Source organism: Sinohyriopsis cumingii, chromosome 4 (assembly GCF_028554795.1).
Source record: "Sinohyriopsis cumingii isolate HCF-2022 chromosome 4, ASM2855479v2, whole genome shotgun sequence".
NCBI classification, from domain to species: domain Eukaryota; kingdom Metazoa; phylum Mollusca; class Bivalvia; order Unionida; family Unionidae; genus Sinohyriopsis; species Sinohyriopsis cumingii.
Window position 1 is genome coordinate 100,393,889 of NC_142964.1, and position 18,005 is coordinate 100,411,893.

Sequence of the window (18,005 nt, forward strand, 5' to 3'; positions counted from 1 at the left end):
TCTGAACAAAAATTACAATGCAAGACCCATTTACTCTTTCATGCTCCATGTCCTTTGATATTTTAACCTCACAATTAACTAGTTTCTTCCTTACTCGAAGAATGAACCATCCACAAACTCTGACGAAGTATATAGATATATCGATAAGAGCTCAAATTTTGTGCAGAAACCATTATTTATATCTCAGCCACAATAACCCTGATAATTGAAATTTTTGATTCAAAAAAATAAAACTCTTTGGTCTAAATTACAAGCTGTCCACAAAGTTTAGTCCTGGTCTGTGATGTAGAACTAATGTTATTGGGTGGAAACCATTTTTGATCTTTCAGTTACAGTGACCCTGACATTCAAACTTTTCACACACACACCCCCCACCCCACCAAAAACATCAATAGGCTTGTTTCTTCCCCCATATACAAAAAACAATCCAGATATTTTGGTAAAAAAGTACTTTGTAAACCAAAAGTTACTGGATGAAAATGAAAGAAGTAACAGATAGATGGATAGACAGTTGGATAATGGCATACTAATATATGTGCCACCTTTTGGCCAGCATAACAAAAGTCTTTAATTTGTCTCTTAAACATTGGAAAGATGATGAAATCATATTTCCCATATCTCAATATAAATATTATGTCTCACAGAGATAACAAAAGTCAAATACCTTGTATCTACTGCCAAAATGCAATGTGGGCAGTGTCTGAATGGACAAAAGATTAAAACTAAATATTGGACACTTACTAGCAGCAACTTAAAACTGTAGCAATAATAACATAAAGCACCCTAATTATCCATGTACATAGCCACCCAAATGTCAGTAGCACAGACCTAGATCTGCCATTAAATAATGTGCCAGCAGGTTAGAGTCTATGCTATTTGATTAAAATTATTGGTAGAACTGCATATACCCTAATCTGCAGATGCATACCAAATTACAAACATTGTCGATGCTCAGCTTCAACCAATGACAGTGGGAACACACTGTATCATGTAAAAATGATGACAACATGGGATAAAATGGTACCAGCCATGTTGACAACACCTGATGAAATAGAAGTCACGTATATCACCCAACTCCTGGCTGGTAAAGAAAGCCCTGTTCAAGCCTCAGGATATGTGTGTAGTACAGTCTGTGGTACCTCAACACCAAATTGGCTATGTGGTGCCAACAAAAGATTATATTCAAAAATGTTAAAATGAACTGCATAAAGTTTTTGGGAGTTAAACTCTTCCAAAATGATACAACATAAAATATAACAATGTTAAAATTCTGTAAAATATATATAAAAATAATACTGTAAAATGTATATAAAATAACAGATTAAGGTAATGCATTTATAATCCTTAAAACATTATTAAAATGTCTTCCATTAAAATGTCCAATATTTTTTTCTAGTGGTATGTACTCATAATTTCTTTCAGCTAGTTTATGTCAAAATATTCATCTCAATGGAGTGAAAATCAATGAACTCGAAAAGAATATTCCAGTTAAGGTTCACACTTAACGTAGGTAATGCACGAGTCAGGCATGTCCCATATGTGATTGGCACAATACCACCACATCTCTCTAATTCATTATATATGACGGATGTCACTCTCCAATAGTGAGTTTAATATTCTTTAGCTTATTAATGGGATAATATTCATTCCAAATAAGATTGATGAACATGCTGAATTATACAATGTTCAAAGTTGTTATATGGGACCTTCTATTCGGGGACATGACTGTAGGCAGCTATGGCTGCTTTATCTGCCCTTTCATTACCTTTTATGCAAAAGTGACTAGGCAACCAACAGTACAGAACAATTTTTCCAGATTGTATAAGAACATTATGTTACTATAACATCTGGGTTATTAAAGGGTCATCAGATTTAAAACTCTATAAGGCTTTCAACGAAGAAATGGAATCCAAGAATATGATGCAATTTGTTGTTTTAAGAGATTTCAACCCAAGAGCAAGGCTGTAATTTCTGCAGCAAAAACTGAAACTATATCTGGAGATTGTGCCATGAAGTTCTTGCAATGGCAGCTCCAACACTGTCTCCATCTTTTGTAACATCTGTATACAGGGACATATGGCTACAATATGGCATCTGATTTTATTGAATTTACTCTGCAAAAGGAAGATTTGTTGAGGGCTTTTTGAATTAAAAAAATGTCAAACATTGCTTTTGAAAGGTTTAGATAACCATGGTGGAGATTTGGGAATACAAAATCTTTCACTATTTCCAACAATGATTTTTGCCATTTCTAAGTGAGGAAGTACTCTGTTTCTGTACCTACAGTCACTATAAATTTTATATTACATGATACAGTCAATTCTCTCCCACTTGGGTTTCCTTCCACCAATGACAATTTTAGCAACTGGGATGCTGGGTTGTGATTATGTGATGGCAAATCTGGATCAAATGTAGCTTGATGCATGTTATACATGAACAAGTACAAAAATAAGAATACTGGCCAAAGACAGGTTCACACAACAAACCAAATGTCACCATAGGGTAATGTCTCGCAAGCAGATGCAAATTTTTAATTCTGAATATCTTTAAATAATTCCCCATTGGAAATTCTTTTTATTTTTGCCTGAATTGGGGGTAGGAAACACAATATTGAGGCTGCTTCAAAACAGAACATCCAGTTTTATGTAACTGAGTGCTTAGGTGTATAAAATACAGTTTTCAATTGGCTATTTCAGCTGTACATAGGCAGAAGGATGAAAATTGGATGGGAGGGGTGGGGGTGCAGTGGCATATTGGACAATATCATATCCTGGTCCCATTAAACTTCAAATCTGAAACCTATGCTACTTTCTGCAAGGATTATCTGTCCATGTGCAGTTCAAACTGGTCTGGTTTAGACTGAAGTCCAAAAAGTTTAAAAGCAGAACACAAACTCTGGTTCTGAAACTGGTCATTTCTCACCTGAAAAAAGTTGGGTCTCAAAAATATGTTTTTCCCCCGTTTTTTGCATGCACATAAAAACTCTACATCAGCTGATATCATTATACAACTATTGTACATCTTTCCCTTTTTCAGTAATATCACCTGTATTTGGTATATTATAACCAATGTTCACTTTACAGAGATCGAAATATACTGCTTCATGATGTACAAGCATGATCTGTGGAGTTAAAAAGTTAAACGATCATTCTGCAAGGTACATTTACATCTATGCCTTATAAGTAAGAAGAGTCCCTCATGAAGACTTAGCCTCTATTGGCCAAAAGAATTTTCTGGAATCCAAGATTAGATCATTTCATCTTTCTAACTGCAAAGTACAAAAACCATCTCTGATACTGTTGAGCCATAACATGAATTTCAACCTGACCATGGTTGGAGCTATATATGATGTAAGATTGGTACACTTTTTCATTTAGGATCAACAAAGCATCATTTGGTGAAAATGTCATGTCAGTATTGCTATCCATTCAGGTGGTGTAGCCATACAAAAGTTTTTAAGTTGGCTAGCGATGCAGTCACATGGATGTAAAGCTGGTTCCACGTTTATCAAGGACCAACTTGTAATCATAAGAAGTGATGAAAAACCCATGTTGATATGATCATCCTTGTAGAAGTAGTGATAAGATTTTCAAGATGGCCACCATGGATACTACACTGGAGATCAGATCAGCAGGTCATTTGGGACCAAAATAAGTCTCCTGGTGAAAACACCATGATATGACTTTCCATGCAGGAAGAGTAGTGGTAGCCAAATTTTCTTGGTGGCCATATTGGATGTCAGATGAGCACCATTTTCCTTAGGTCCAACTTGAATCATAAAAAGTCTTTTAATGAAATCCCCATGCTGATATGGCCATCCATTTAGAAGCAGTAGTTAAAACTAGATTTTCGTGATTGAAACTGTGGCAGCCATCACGGAGATCTGACCAATTTTCATCAAAGATAATCTAGACCTTGGGAAGAATGAGTTTGTAAAGTTTCATGGCAATCCTCAAACTTGTGCAATTGGATAGATCAGGGGAGCACAACCCCCAGCCCTCGGGCGGGATCTGGCCCTTGAACATGTTCTGTCTGGACCTCAGGGCAAATTAAAACAACACAGAAATCTGGCCTGGGAACAGTAATTATATTAAAGAAATTAGTGTTTGCGGCCCTCAAGTGGTCTTAGAAAATGCAATCTGGCTCTTGACCAAAAAAGGTTGTGCACACCTGGGATAGATGAAGGATGATGGTAACAGGGCATCCAAATAAGCTCTACTGGTCTATGAAGAGCTACATAAAAATATTTGTGTCTCCTAATCTTCTCCTAAACATCCAAATTCAAACAAAAACATATGGAAGAACCCAACTCCAATCAGGAAACATCCTAAATAAAGGCAATAAGAGACAATCAAATTCTGTAAAGCAGGAGCATCAGGTTCAAACTATTAAGACTTAAATAACTATGAGTCTAAATTAAAACTACTTTAAAAATAAAACCAAATGCACAGAATCTCAGTGGAAAAAAAGCACACAACTATACGAATGTGTTCGCAAAAAGTATCAACTGAAACGTATGAAATGCTGAATACAGATTCATACTCAGGATCATTCATGAAGGAAAAACAAATGATTCTAGACACAAAATTTAATGTTTGTGTTTTTTACCAAAGTATAATCATAAAGGATATGACTAGAATGTCACCAGTTTGATTCAATCACATAAAATAATGGTAAACAAGGCTTCAGATCTCTTTTCTTGCTGACATGATTCTACAAAATAACAAATCTTTACTAACATTAAAGCCATGCATTGTTAGTTCATTTTTGCAGTACAACATTTAGCACAACTTACCGAGGCCTATTTATGGAATGCACAGTGAGAAATGATAGATAACCAAAAGGTCAATTGTTCTCACAAAAACAAATATCCTAATTATAGTATGGATAATGTTATATACATTACAAATTTACAGGTACTGAAAATATTCATCTACAAGAAAAATGTTTGTTGTTTGAAGTACACATGGCTGCATTTTCAATACAAAAAAAACAACTTTTCTTAAATATCCCTCAGCACTTGTACTCCTATCCATATCTGACTTATTAAGAGGTCAATACTGCTAAAGCTGGATGAAAATGATTTAATTAATTTCAATATTTAAAATTTTCAAATGATCTTACGTATTTCATTGCCAATACAATCATATATCCATTTCCATTCAAAGTATAGTCTTTCATGATCTCAATGCCAATACAATCATATCCATTTCCATTCAAAGTATAGGCTTTCATGATCTCAATGCCAATGCTATCATATATATTTCCATTCAAAATATAGGCTTTCATGATCTCAATGCCAATACTATCATATCTATTTCCATTCAAAGTATAGGTTTTCATGATCTCAGTGCCAATCCTATCGTATCTATTTCCATTCAAACTATAGGTTTTCATGATCTCAATGCCAATACTATCATATCTATTTCCATTCAAAGTATAGGTTTTCATGATTTTAATGCCAATACTATCATATCTATTTCCATTCAAACTATAGGTTTTCATGATCTCAATGCCAATACTATCAAATCTATTTCCATTCAAAGTATAGGCTTTCATGATTTTAATGCCAATACTATCATATCTATTTCCATTCAAAGTATAGGCTTTAATGATCTCAATGCCAATACTATCATATCTAATTCCATTCAAACTATAGGTTTTCATGATCTCAATGCCAATGATCTCAATGCCAATACTATCATATCTATTTCCATTAAAATTATAGGCTTTCATGATTTTAATGCCAATACTATCATATCTTTTTCCAGTCAAAGTATAGGCTTTCATCATCTCAATGCCAATACTATCATATCTATTTCCATCCAAAGTATAGGCTTTCATGATCTCAAATGCCAATACTATCATATCTATTTCCATTCAAAGTATAGGCTTTCATCAACTCAATGCCAATACTATCACATCTCTTTCCATTCAAAGTATAGGCTTTCATCATCTCAATGCCAATACTATCATATCTATTTCCATTCAAAGTATAAGCCTTCGTAATGTTACTCCAGTTCCATTCCAAATGAACCTAACATACCTCTTGGTGATATAGCTATTTTCATTCAAATGTATTCTGAGATGCTAGACAAGTCAGTATTTGAGAATAAATTCATGATAAAGAAAAGACCCACTTTGCTACATGGTCACTAAAAGATGTGTCTGAAGCTAGCCAAACAGTAGGATACTGCTCACTCCAGTTGGCACTCATTCATTTGCCCAAAAAAAAGAAGTGCATGAAGGACCTCTATCATCAACAAAAGTCTAAGTCACCAGAATTTAGAAGGAATGCAAGTAACATTACATGTAGTACTTTTAATTCATTATGTGCTACAATTTTCCTTTACTCTTTAAAATATTATATCAAACAAACTTGGAAGGTGAGGGATAGTGTCCCCTACCTTGGGATCCTAAGTGCAATACTGCAATGGATATGATGGTCTTAGCAACAAATATTTAAAAGAATAATAATTCACAGAATAATTTATAATAATAATTTACATGATTCATAATAATTTTCATGATAATTTAGTATTATTGGTAATATTGTGCTTTGATTTATTATAAGATGGGAACAAGTAGAGATGGATCTAGTCAAAACCATATTATCCATGCATAAACTAAGCTTCTGTTTAAATGCTTTCAAAGACAAGAATTTAATTTCTGACAAACACTTGAATTATGCAGATGGATTATGATAACAAGAGTACCTCTACCGGCTGAAACTAATTTCCAGAAAGATAACATCATTATTTGCATTTCAAGTGTCATGTGTTAAAACCACCTTTTATATTCTTTCACAATGATTTTCAAACTAGCTGCTGTGGTGAACGTGTTGTCAGACTTATACCATTTTCATTAAAAGTGAAGTAGATATCATTAGAAGTCTTTTGATGAAAATCCCATGCCAATATGACCAGCCAATTAGAGGAAGTAGTGACAAGATTTTTAAGAAAACTATTGTGGCAGTCATACTGAACATATAACTGGTACCATTTTCATGTATAACAACTAGGTATCATAAGAAGTCTTGTGGTGAAAAACCCCTGTTGGTCTGGCCATCCATATGGAAGGAGTTGAGATAATACTTTCTAGATGGCCACAATATAGCCATATTGCAGGTCAGTCTGCATCACCTTCACTTATAACCAACTAGACACAATAAGGATTCTTCTGATAAAAGCCCTATGTCAAAATAACTTCCCATTTAAGAGAATATTTAAAGATGACTACATATTAGATATCAGAAAGCATCATTTCATTTAGAACTGGCAATACATTATCAAAAGACGTCCAGTCAAAAGTGATGTTGGTAGACTAACAATTAAAAAAAATCAAGATGGCTGCCATGGTGACCATACTGGATATCTGATTAAGATAAGTACTCCAAACCAAATGCTTTGTTTTCACAGATTGTAACAATTTATACAAAATACACACAAGGGTTGAGGAAACTGGAAAACATGGACTGCATCTTGTAATGGCCAACTAACCACTACTATCGCTGATTTGATGTGAGTTGTGTATTCTTTAATCAAGCTCAAAGCTTGTACAGCACAGGTGCTTTGTCCAAATAGAATTTTCATGAATTCAAAACAAGACCATTTCTTCTATTCAGCTTCTGAGTACTGAAACCGTCCCTGATATTCTCAAGTAACACAATTTAAAATTAGCCCCTTAAACAGCCATACTGGATAAAGATTGGCACCATTTCATTTAGGACAATCCAGATACCATTAGAAGACTTTTGGTGAAAACCTAATTTTAATATGACCATCCATTCAAGAAAATAAGTGACATTTTTTTTAATCTGTACATTACGGCAGCCATATCTTAAGTCAGATTTGCAAACATTTTCATTCAGGACCAATTTGAACATAAATAGTCTTCTCATGAAAAATGCAAGTCAATATGACTTTCCATTTAGGAAGATTAGCAATAACAATAATTTCAAGATGAATGCTATTGTGGATGTCAGACTGATACTATTTTCTTCCAGTACTAACTATGACATCATAAGAAGTCTGCTGGTGAAAACCCAATGGTTATATGACTTTCTGTCTAGGAGAAGTAGTGATAAGATTTACTAATAGCCCCTATGGTGGCCATATTGGAATTTCAGAATTTTTATTTATGAACTAGACACCATATGAAGTTGTCCAGTGATCCCATGCTGATCTGACTCTCTGTTCTGGAGGAGTAGCAATAAAAAGATTTTCAAGATGACTGCTGTACTGGCCACATTAGAAGCAAGATTGGCACCACTTTCATTTAGGACCAACCAGATTCTGTAAGTCTTTTAGTGAAAACATTATGATGATCCCTTCAGGAGGAGTAGCAATGACAAGATTTAAAAGTGACAGTTGTAGTATACTGGATGTTCGGGCAGCAAGTTTCATGGCAATCCATAAAAAATATGCAGGACTTGTGACCCACTATGTAATGTTTCATGGCAATACACGAAGTAATTGTAGGAGTAGCAAAAACAAACTTGTGCTGACAGACAGATGACAGATGATGGATGGATAATGGACAACAGACCATCTCATAAACTCTTTTCGTCTATGACCAGAAAAGTTAAAATATGAAACTTTACCCTGATTACAAATAAATACAATTATGCAACACAGCAAAACACACACACGTCTGGTTGTACCTTAATTCTGCCAACAGCCTCCTGTGCTTGCATCATTCTCATTGCTTTTGAAGGTTGGCCCTCTGATATTAGTTGTGTGGAGCCCAGATAGCGTGCCCGGAACAGAACACCCTCTATCAAGACTGCCGGATTTTCAGGATCATAGACAGAAGCTGCAATGAAAGAATACATGCACCATCATATGGTTTGCTTCAAACTTTTGACAGAAAACAAAGGAGGATTTGGATGAAAAGGCAAAGCATCATGGTTCCCATTCATTCTAGTGAATGTTTGAAGTTAGAAAACTTAATGATTTCTTATTATTCTTATAATCATTACCAATGACCATACAAATACATTTCTCATGAAATAATGACAAAAATTAACTTTGAGATGACACTGTAATCATGCTGTAATCTGTACCTACACTAAATATGCAATTCAAACTTTCTTCCATCCTATTTATTTGAAGTCACAAAATGAAATGCATCAATCAACCTGAATATCAACTTTTTTCCTTTACAATGCTTACCCAATCATAATACCTTGGGAGAACTACTACTACCATGCATATTCAGCCCTCCCAGACAATACTTTTAGCTAACAGAAGCTAAAAGTTATCTGACCACCTAGGTGCTAGTCAAGTTGAGAGATCTCCCCTTGGTATAGAAATTGGCACCAAATCCAATGATTATCTCATTCACTACTGCTGTATGAAGCTGTCAAAAGATCTGGAAGGGTAACATTTGTGCCACAGGTAAAAGTTCCTCCATATCAACTTGAGTCTTTTCGGATTAGAGATTTCTGATAAGAACAGGAGAAGTGTACTCGGATCTCCATACCACAGCATGGAGGGGCCCAGAGTGGTCAAGTGGTCTAAAGCGCTCTCCGTTATGGATCACTACCATCTCACCCCTGTCTGCGCCGGTTTGTGTCTCGGATTCAGCCAATGTGGGTATGTGAGAAAGCTTGCCAGTCTCGTGGGTCAGTGGTTCTTTCTGGGGTTTTCCCAGTTTCGTCCTCCACCATTAATACTGGCCGCCATGTACAGCATATTGTGTGCTGAAAAATGGTGTTAAACTCCACAACAACAACAGCATGGAAAAATATATTAGAAAACAGTTTCACTCATATGCAATGATTTCAGTCCTAAATTCATGAGCCAGTATGCTGAGCAAATTCATTGGTGAGGGTTTAGTCTGCAGGACAAATAGCCCATTTTATTCAGGATGAAAATGCCTATGTTGATAAATCATCCTTCCCTCTTGAAGGTAAAGTAAGGTATGATCTCCCCTGATGCAACAGCTCAATATTTCTAAAATACCACTTCAGAACTCAATTATTACTAATATCTAATTCCTCATGAAAGGAAGCCTGTTCATGGTAATGATTTCAGGTGGCAATATTGATCCACTGTGTCAGAACTGTGTGGAGATGGGTCCACCCATAAGAATCGCTGATTTTGCCTGCCGACTGCCAAAGTAGCGTGGAAGCAGGACTTACAGATGAACTAAGTAAGCTTTTGAGCAGTTCAAATGTTGTCTTGTTCCACCAATTTAGCACCCATGATAACTACGACTTGGGCACGAGTCCAATGTCATTGGCCCGATGGAATCCAAAAGAACAGAAGATCAACTGTCTTTGGTTTGTTTGATATCCTCCCTTCCATGATAACAAAGTATGCCAGTGATAGTGGAACAGTAATTTTAATTGTGATTGGTGCTAACAGTTTTTCATCCAAGAGTCACAGGAAGTTAGCTATTGAGGTATGGATACCCACAGTATAAAGTGCTCTTTTATGCTAAAATGAGATTATATTCCATGCCTTTATATCCCTCTAAGGTGGATGGCCATCTCACTTGAGAGAGTTTCCACTACTTTACACAGTTATTGATTCTTAAGGGCATATTTAATAAGATCCTGATCAGCAGGTTCAGTAACTGGGGGGTTGTGGTAAAGAACCTGCCATCATGGTTTCTTAATTCTGATGAGGGAATATCTGTTCTGGCAATTCTCTCTGATTGATGAGGTTGCTTAATATATTTATCATTTGAATGTGATAATCAGGATGAGGAGATACTCAAATATTCTGAATCCTGTTATGAATCATAGGTGTTGAAGGAGTGTATACATTCTGCCATTCCAATCTATAGACAGAGAGTCGATTATTCAGGCCTTTTGTGTCCAAGACTGGAGTGACAAAGGTTGAGGTTTGGGCATTCCATCTTGCCACCATAGGTCAATCCGAAAAAGTGTCTACTGAGTGAAAACTAAGGGATAACAGACCATTCTGTTTGTGTTATTTCCTTCTTGCAGAACCACGAGTCTGCAAATACATCAGCTAGCTTAGTAAATATCAAACCTGAGTGTAAATTATTGATGAGGACCACCACTTCAGAAAATCCCAAACAAGAATTCATTCCCCTGTAGGTTCTCCAGCCACTGATGAAATCTTTCAAATCGGTTTCCATCTTGATGATATAGATATTTAAATAATGATCTTGAGGGGACCATGCTCCAATGGTAGTCCAAAATGGTAGGAGACTTGCTCCCCAGCCCTCTTTGTTTTCATCTTAAGCAATCATGATTTCCAGAGGTTGTGCTTACAGAGGTATCACCAATGCCAATCCAAAGTGGTTTCCCTGCCTTTTGTACATTGTGAGATTTGGCCCAATGGTCACAGTTAGTTCTCCATTTGGACCATGTGATCATTGTTATGTGAGCCCAATAAAGTGACCAAGGACTATGATGCCCACTTCCACACTGAGCAAAAGTCGGCCAGTGAAAGAATTCTAAGGGGACACATTCTTTTTACCTGAACATTGATTCCAGACCTAGACAAATCTTGAAAGTTTGGAGATGTTCTTGTTGACAAGGAGATTACTTAGTCTCTATTTGGACAGCTTTTGGACCCACTGTTGCATTCCACTACAAACCTAAGAGCGTAATAGAGTTGATTAACTGCACTTAGGCTGAGGACCTGGTGAGTGCCAAAAGCTTAGTAGGGGCATTGAATATGATACTGAGGCCCAAGTACTCTTTCTGGGTCCCCATGATGACATGGTAAATCTTCCCCATTCAGCCGCGAAAGAATGGAACCTTCTCCTGACCAGGATCTGTGATAAGCATGAGACTGGGAGCCTGTATGTATGTCACTGAGATAGGGATGGTCTTGCGAAATGCTGGTGAAAATGATTGACTTCCCTCTGACTCTTCCACTTAGTTGTAGGATTGTTTCCTAGTGGCATGCACTCCAGGAATATCCCTGTGACTTGTTGGTTGCATTGCAAATCCTTCTGCCGTAGCTGAGTCTGACAGGGATGGTGGCATGCAGCAAATTCTGTCAACCTGATAATTAAAGAGATAGGATGATGAGGTTGCAAGCATTACCTGGGCCGTGAACAGTCTGCAAGGTGGAGCTTGAGATCATTTTATCTTTTTTCCACCTGGTGTTTGTTCATAGCTGTTTTTACTACTAAAGTATGTTTTGTCTCTGTTATGAAGTGGACCATCCTATGAATATGCCCCTGCTTATTCTGTTGACTAAATTTGTGAAGTGCCCTGAATTGATACTGTAACTTATCATGTATATATTGTGGTTGTAGACAAGCCTAGTCTAGTTGAAACAGAAGTAGGTCATCTGTGCAAGAAGAATATCATTTGATTTATTATGTTGGGATGAATTACATGATGTTTGATCCATCTATCCTGGCCATAATTCTGATAAGCGAGCCTGTAACTGATGCTCTCCATCCTGTTGCCCAGAAAAGATATGGTTTGAAGCCTTGTGTGCAAGCAGATATTGAATCTCCCAAACTATGATTGACTTGTCCATAACATGCAGGTCCAAAATGTATTCAAGAAATGATAACCAGAAAAAATTAACTATATCGGTTGAGTTGTTGTCAAACTGGTCTCTCCATGGTCTAAATTTGCAAGACAAAATAGAGCAGATCCAATATACATTTAAAGAGTGTCCTGCTTTTTGAACTGGTAAGAATCCAGGCAGGGTCATCACTATGATAAATACCTGTAGTGGGGTGCAGTAGATCTGAACAGGTAGAGAATTTTAGCCTCATTATTAATATGTAGAAAGTGGATGCTAAATAATCAATTCTAGTCACAAACAACCTGTAGGCATGTGAATTTTGACTGCCTGTACAAGTAGAATCACTGAAGTGTCACTTACATGTACTAACCAGAAGGCAGATAATCAATCTACTTACAGCTTACATAGGAAGACCATTTGTTAATTGCCTACACAGATAAAAATAACTCAAGCATCACTTTCAGTAACACTACATGAGCAGGATGCTACTGAGTAAACCATGCATAGAAAACTGACCTGTACCTATCCAACCCAATTGGAAGCTATATAGTAATATAAACAAGTTTTCTAAATTATATTGAAATACCTTGCAAAGGGATATTTGTAAAAGGCAAAACTTTGCCTTCAAGGGAAGAATGAAAAGCTGGAAACATAGGAGTATGCTTCCCTTCTGAAGTGAAGGCTCCTCCATCTTGTAAGTGTAGAACTGCAAGATCCCTCTTGATGAAAAGATGCTGCCTGGCACAAGTGGAAGTAGTAACTAGGATATTCACGGGATTTGGTGACAATCCCTGTACCAAGGGGAGATCAGTCTGCATGACAGCCACCTATGTGGGCAGATAACTTTTAGCTTCTTTTAGCTATGAGTGTTATCTGGGAGGGCTGGATTTGCAGGGTAGAAGTAGTTCTCCTAAGGTATTATGATTGGGTAATGTATTTAAAGAAGAAACATTCCAACAGATAATAAAAATGTTGCCTACTTATTGAAACAATCATGAAAGGTTTATTTCTTTACCCTCTTTAAAGTGAATAGAAAGAATAATAGTTACTGAGATATACACTGTCATTGTATTATGATAACTGCCTTCAGTATGCCTTATGTATCACAACAGTTGCATATACATATATAAACTGAAATAAAGCAAGATAAATACATTCTTTATGATACGATATTATTGCCACATATCAGCTTAAAAAATGCATGAAAGTCCATGTTTCCAAAAGAAGCATCACATATTATGGTATAAACCCACTTTAGAATATACTAAATTCCAGGTGAAAAATAAGTGTTATCTACTCTTTCTGGATTTCTTTTAAATGTTCACATAAATAGATTAGGTGCATTAAATGACTTTAAAACATATTTATTATTCTAAATGCACTTTTAGATACATGTACTTTACAGTTTTAAGTTGCTGATGCAGTCAACTCTAGACAAAAATTAGGACTGTGGTTCTGGGAACTAAAGACAGCATATACTGATATCATTTTCCTGCCAAAAGACGTGTATTGAGCAGAACTACAAAGATCTAAATAATTTCAAACTTAAATGGCAGTTATTCAGAAGAGGAATGTGAATGATTTTATTTTTTAAGCTGGGTCACTGTACATAAAACTAGACAGTTACAGGTTATAAATTTTACACCTTCTTTTTTCTAATTCCAATACAGAATGTATCTTTGTCAAACTTGGGCACTTACTTTAACTTCAATGGGAGAGAGGGGCATTTATTTAAGCAGAACATGGTATACCCTTTTTAAGGGAAGATTAATAATTAATCTAAATAATGGGGTAAGCAAAACATGCAAACAACACTTTGGTGGAACAAATATTTAAAAAGAACAAATAAAAATATGCATATAGGATTACTAATTGCTATATGATGATAGACTAAAGTTCTTTGATTCAAACACAGTGTGTAGCAGTTAATTAGGTACTGTATAGTAGGTACAATGACAGTTTGTATACCTGTTGTAAGGAGCTTGGTTTACTTTATTTAAAAGGACAGAAAGACAAAATATGTTTTGACAGATTATATCATCTAGTTTATGTTTCATCGTTATCATCCTGTATCAACTGTCTGAATCAGTACCATGACCACACTGCCACCAGAGCAAATACTGCATTATTGTGATTCATCAGTGTATTAATGATATCAACCCACCTCCATTTCCATAAGAAGAACTTTATGAAAATCTCTATTGTGCAAAGGTCTACAAGTTTAAACTATTACCTTGATTCTTCCAATATAAGCCAATACTGGCTGAAAAGCCGATCCCAACAATATTTTGGCTAATTTTTATATATGAAAGCTTTTCCAGTAATAAACATAATGTTAGCTTTTAGAGAACTTTTCCTGACAACCCCTGGACTTAATATAGCAATCATTACTGTGACATCATTGGGCATGGTTACCAGGGGGTTTCCTAGTTTGGTTGGCAGAGAGACCATAGGCTTGCTCCATATATGATGACTAACTGTAATGTCAAAATGATTATATCTCCCCTTTTGCAACTATTATTCAGTAAGAATCAGATTAGATACTTTGGTTTCAAGTCAATAAAACATGTTCTAAAACTGATGATGATGTTTATTTTGGAGTCATCTATGTTCCTACATCAAATTCTAGGTTTATACTTAAGAAGAAACTGATATGTTTGCATCCTAAATTACTATTATTTGTACTTCAAAGATATATTTGTTTTTGATGAGAGATTTTAATGCCAGAGCTCGTAACATTAATGATTATTTGAAAGAAAATTAATTCTTTCTCAAACACTCTGGTTTTGGTGCTGAATTGATCAACAATACCAAGAACATTCTTGATAAGAATATACTGCCAAAGAAACGAGTAACACTAGATCAAGAAATTAATACCACTGGGAAAATACGTATAGACATATGCAGAAATAGTAATATTAGTATAGTAAATGGCAAATGTGGTGATGATATGAATGTTGTTTCTACAAATTTCCTAAATACTTCCATTATTGACTATTCTGTTGTTTCTAGCTACATGCTGAAATATAATTTCTACATACATGAACTTGAACCAAGATAGCACGAAAACGAAAAGGCAGATTTAATTAAAAATATAGAAACAATGCTTCAACATGTTTTGTAATAAATAATAGCAATCCAATGTGGAATAAAAATAACAAACAATGGCTTGGAACTAAATGCCAAAAAGCCTGCAGACAATATCAACATGCAAGAAATAAACATAATAATAACCAACCACAAACAAATAGTAAATCTTATCCATCCTGATCTGAGTTTGTATGGATCAAGCAGTCCATTATAATTTTTAATGCCAACTAACTTTTGCATAAAGTGACCATGTGCTTCATTTGTAATATATCTGCATTGTACGAGTTTGTCTCATTCCTTCACTACCATAGTAGTTTTGCCAACCAGACCTTTGCACATGCTCAGTTGTGATCTCATACGGAAATTCCCCAATGACCCCTATAGGAGAAGCACTAAGAAGAAAACCTTGCTACTGAAAATTTCTATGGATGCCACCTGTCCTGTACCATAAAATTTTAACAATATGGACCAAGATAAGGGTGATGTAAATATTATCCAATGACACTGGTTGTCTTGTTTTCACATTTCGGTTAAAATATAATTAGTCTTTTTTCTTGAGAACCACATGCTACTACAGCCAGCCATTTAGAACAAGTAGAAATAACAAAATTACAATATGGCCACCAAGCCAAACCGACTACACATCCAAATCAGCATCATTGTCATTTAGTACAAATGTGACATGATAAAAAGTCTTTTGGTAATTAACCCATGTAGCTGTTATGACTGTTCATTCTGGAGGAGTGGCAATAACAAGACTTAAAAAAGATGGACAACATACTGGATGTCATTTCAGCATCATGTTCAACAAGGACAACTGAGATAGCATAGGAAGTCTTCTACTGAAAACCCAATGCAGGTAATAACATGATGAATAGCAATAAGAAGATTTGAAAAATCACCCATACTCTATGCCAGATTGGTACCATTTTCATTCAGCGCCAAAATACATCACAAGACTTCTTGTGAAATTTCACCCCATCATTCAGTCAGGAGCAACCATATCAAGATTTTTAAGATGGCAGAAAGTTGTCCATACTGACTGTCAGGATGGAACTGTTTTTTATTTACAACTAAACAGACATCACAAAACATCCTATATCAATATGACCATCCAATCAAGGAGCAAAGATAACAAAACTTTCAATACGGCTAACACAGTGGCCTTTTGGATGTCTAATGGGCACCGTTTTCATTTAACACCAGCATAACTTCATAGGAAGTCTTTAGTGAAAACCCATGTCAATATGACCAACAATTCAGGAGGACTTGTGTTTTGTAAAATGCAGGAGAGCTGCAAACAACTCTCCTGGTAGTGTTGAGGAAAGTTATTCACTAATGATCAAATATAAATATGACCATCATTGCATACTTTTGGCAAATGCCTGGCACAAACTTTACACCATATTTTGTCACAATTTCTTCACTGTCAATTATATCAGTATTATATCAAAGTGCAGGAACATTCCATCATTGTAATGTGACCAGCTGAACTGAACTGCCTTTTATTTTTTTTAGCAGATGACATTTTTGTATGCATAAGCACAAAGGAACAGTGATGGCTGCTAATATTATGTCCACAAAGTCAAATGCATGTTCAAAAAATAAACACTTGTTTGTATGATGATGTCACCAAATATGCTAAATTGTTAGGAATAATATTTATCATCATTAAACTAAATTAATTAATGCTTTAAAGACTATCCTACAACTAAAATATTTGACACCATCGTTTATGGCACATGTCGTATCAAAATGGCAGAACATGTAAATCTATAGTGTTATGAAAGGCAACTGCTAAGAAATCAGGGACTAAAATTGAGAAGTTCCCTCAGAAAACATATGGAAATCTTTGTTTTGAACAATCAGATTGGGGAGAGTGATGGATTGGTCTCCTGCAAGCAACTTAAGGAGTGTGATGCTGCACAAGAGCGATCACATTCCTCAAAACACAAGCCCTGAACAAGATTATCAAGATGGACACTGTGGCTGCCATATTGACTGTCAGATCAGCACTATTTTATTTAAAACCAACTAGACATCATAGGAAGACATTTAGTAAAAACCATATGTCAATATGACCAAGTGTTCAAGAGTAGCATCAATAAAAACATTTTCAAAATGGCACCATTTTCATTTAGATCAACAAGAATTTAAAGTGAATGTATTTCTAAAGTTTCATGGCAATGCTCCCAGAAGTGTTGGAGGAATAGTGATAACAAACTTCTGTTAATGGATGCCAGATGCCAGATGGACGGCCAACACATAAGTACTTTGGGTCTATCACCAGCAAACCTCAATACATGATATATTCATAAAATGTGAGATTTTTATGAACAAAACATAAATGAATGAACAAAAACATATGAACTAAAATATTATATTTCCCATCACCAACTCAAATGGGTAAGGACATTGCAAAGACATAGATATGCAAGGTTTCCA

At 35.6% G+C, this 18,005-nt stretch overlaps 1 protein-coding gene across 3 annotated transcripts in view; it reads right to left on the reverse strand.

Moving 5' to 3' along the window:
- Window positions 1-18,005, reverse strand: part of LOC149801768 (uncharacterized) — a 274,626-nt gene that overhangs the window by 159,625 nt on the left and 96,996 nt on the right. For 2 of the 3 annotated variants that reach the window (XM_089956110.1, XM_089956109.1), the window contains exon 8: window positions 8,663-8,814. In XM_089956110.1, coding sequence (XP_089812236.1) covers window positions 8,663-8,814 — 152 coding nt within the window. Of the gene's footprint in view, window positions 1-664; window positions 701-8,662; window positions 8,815-18,005 lie in introns of all 3 variants that reach the window. The other variant, XM_089956108.1, reaches the window with a different exon arrangement.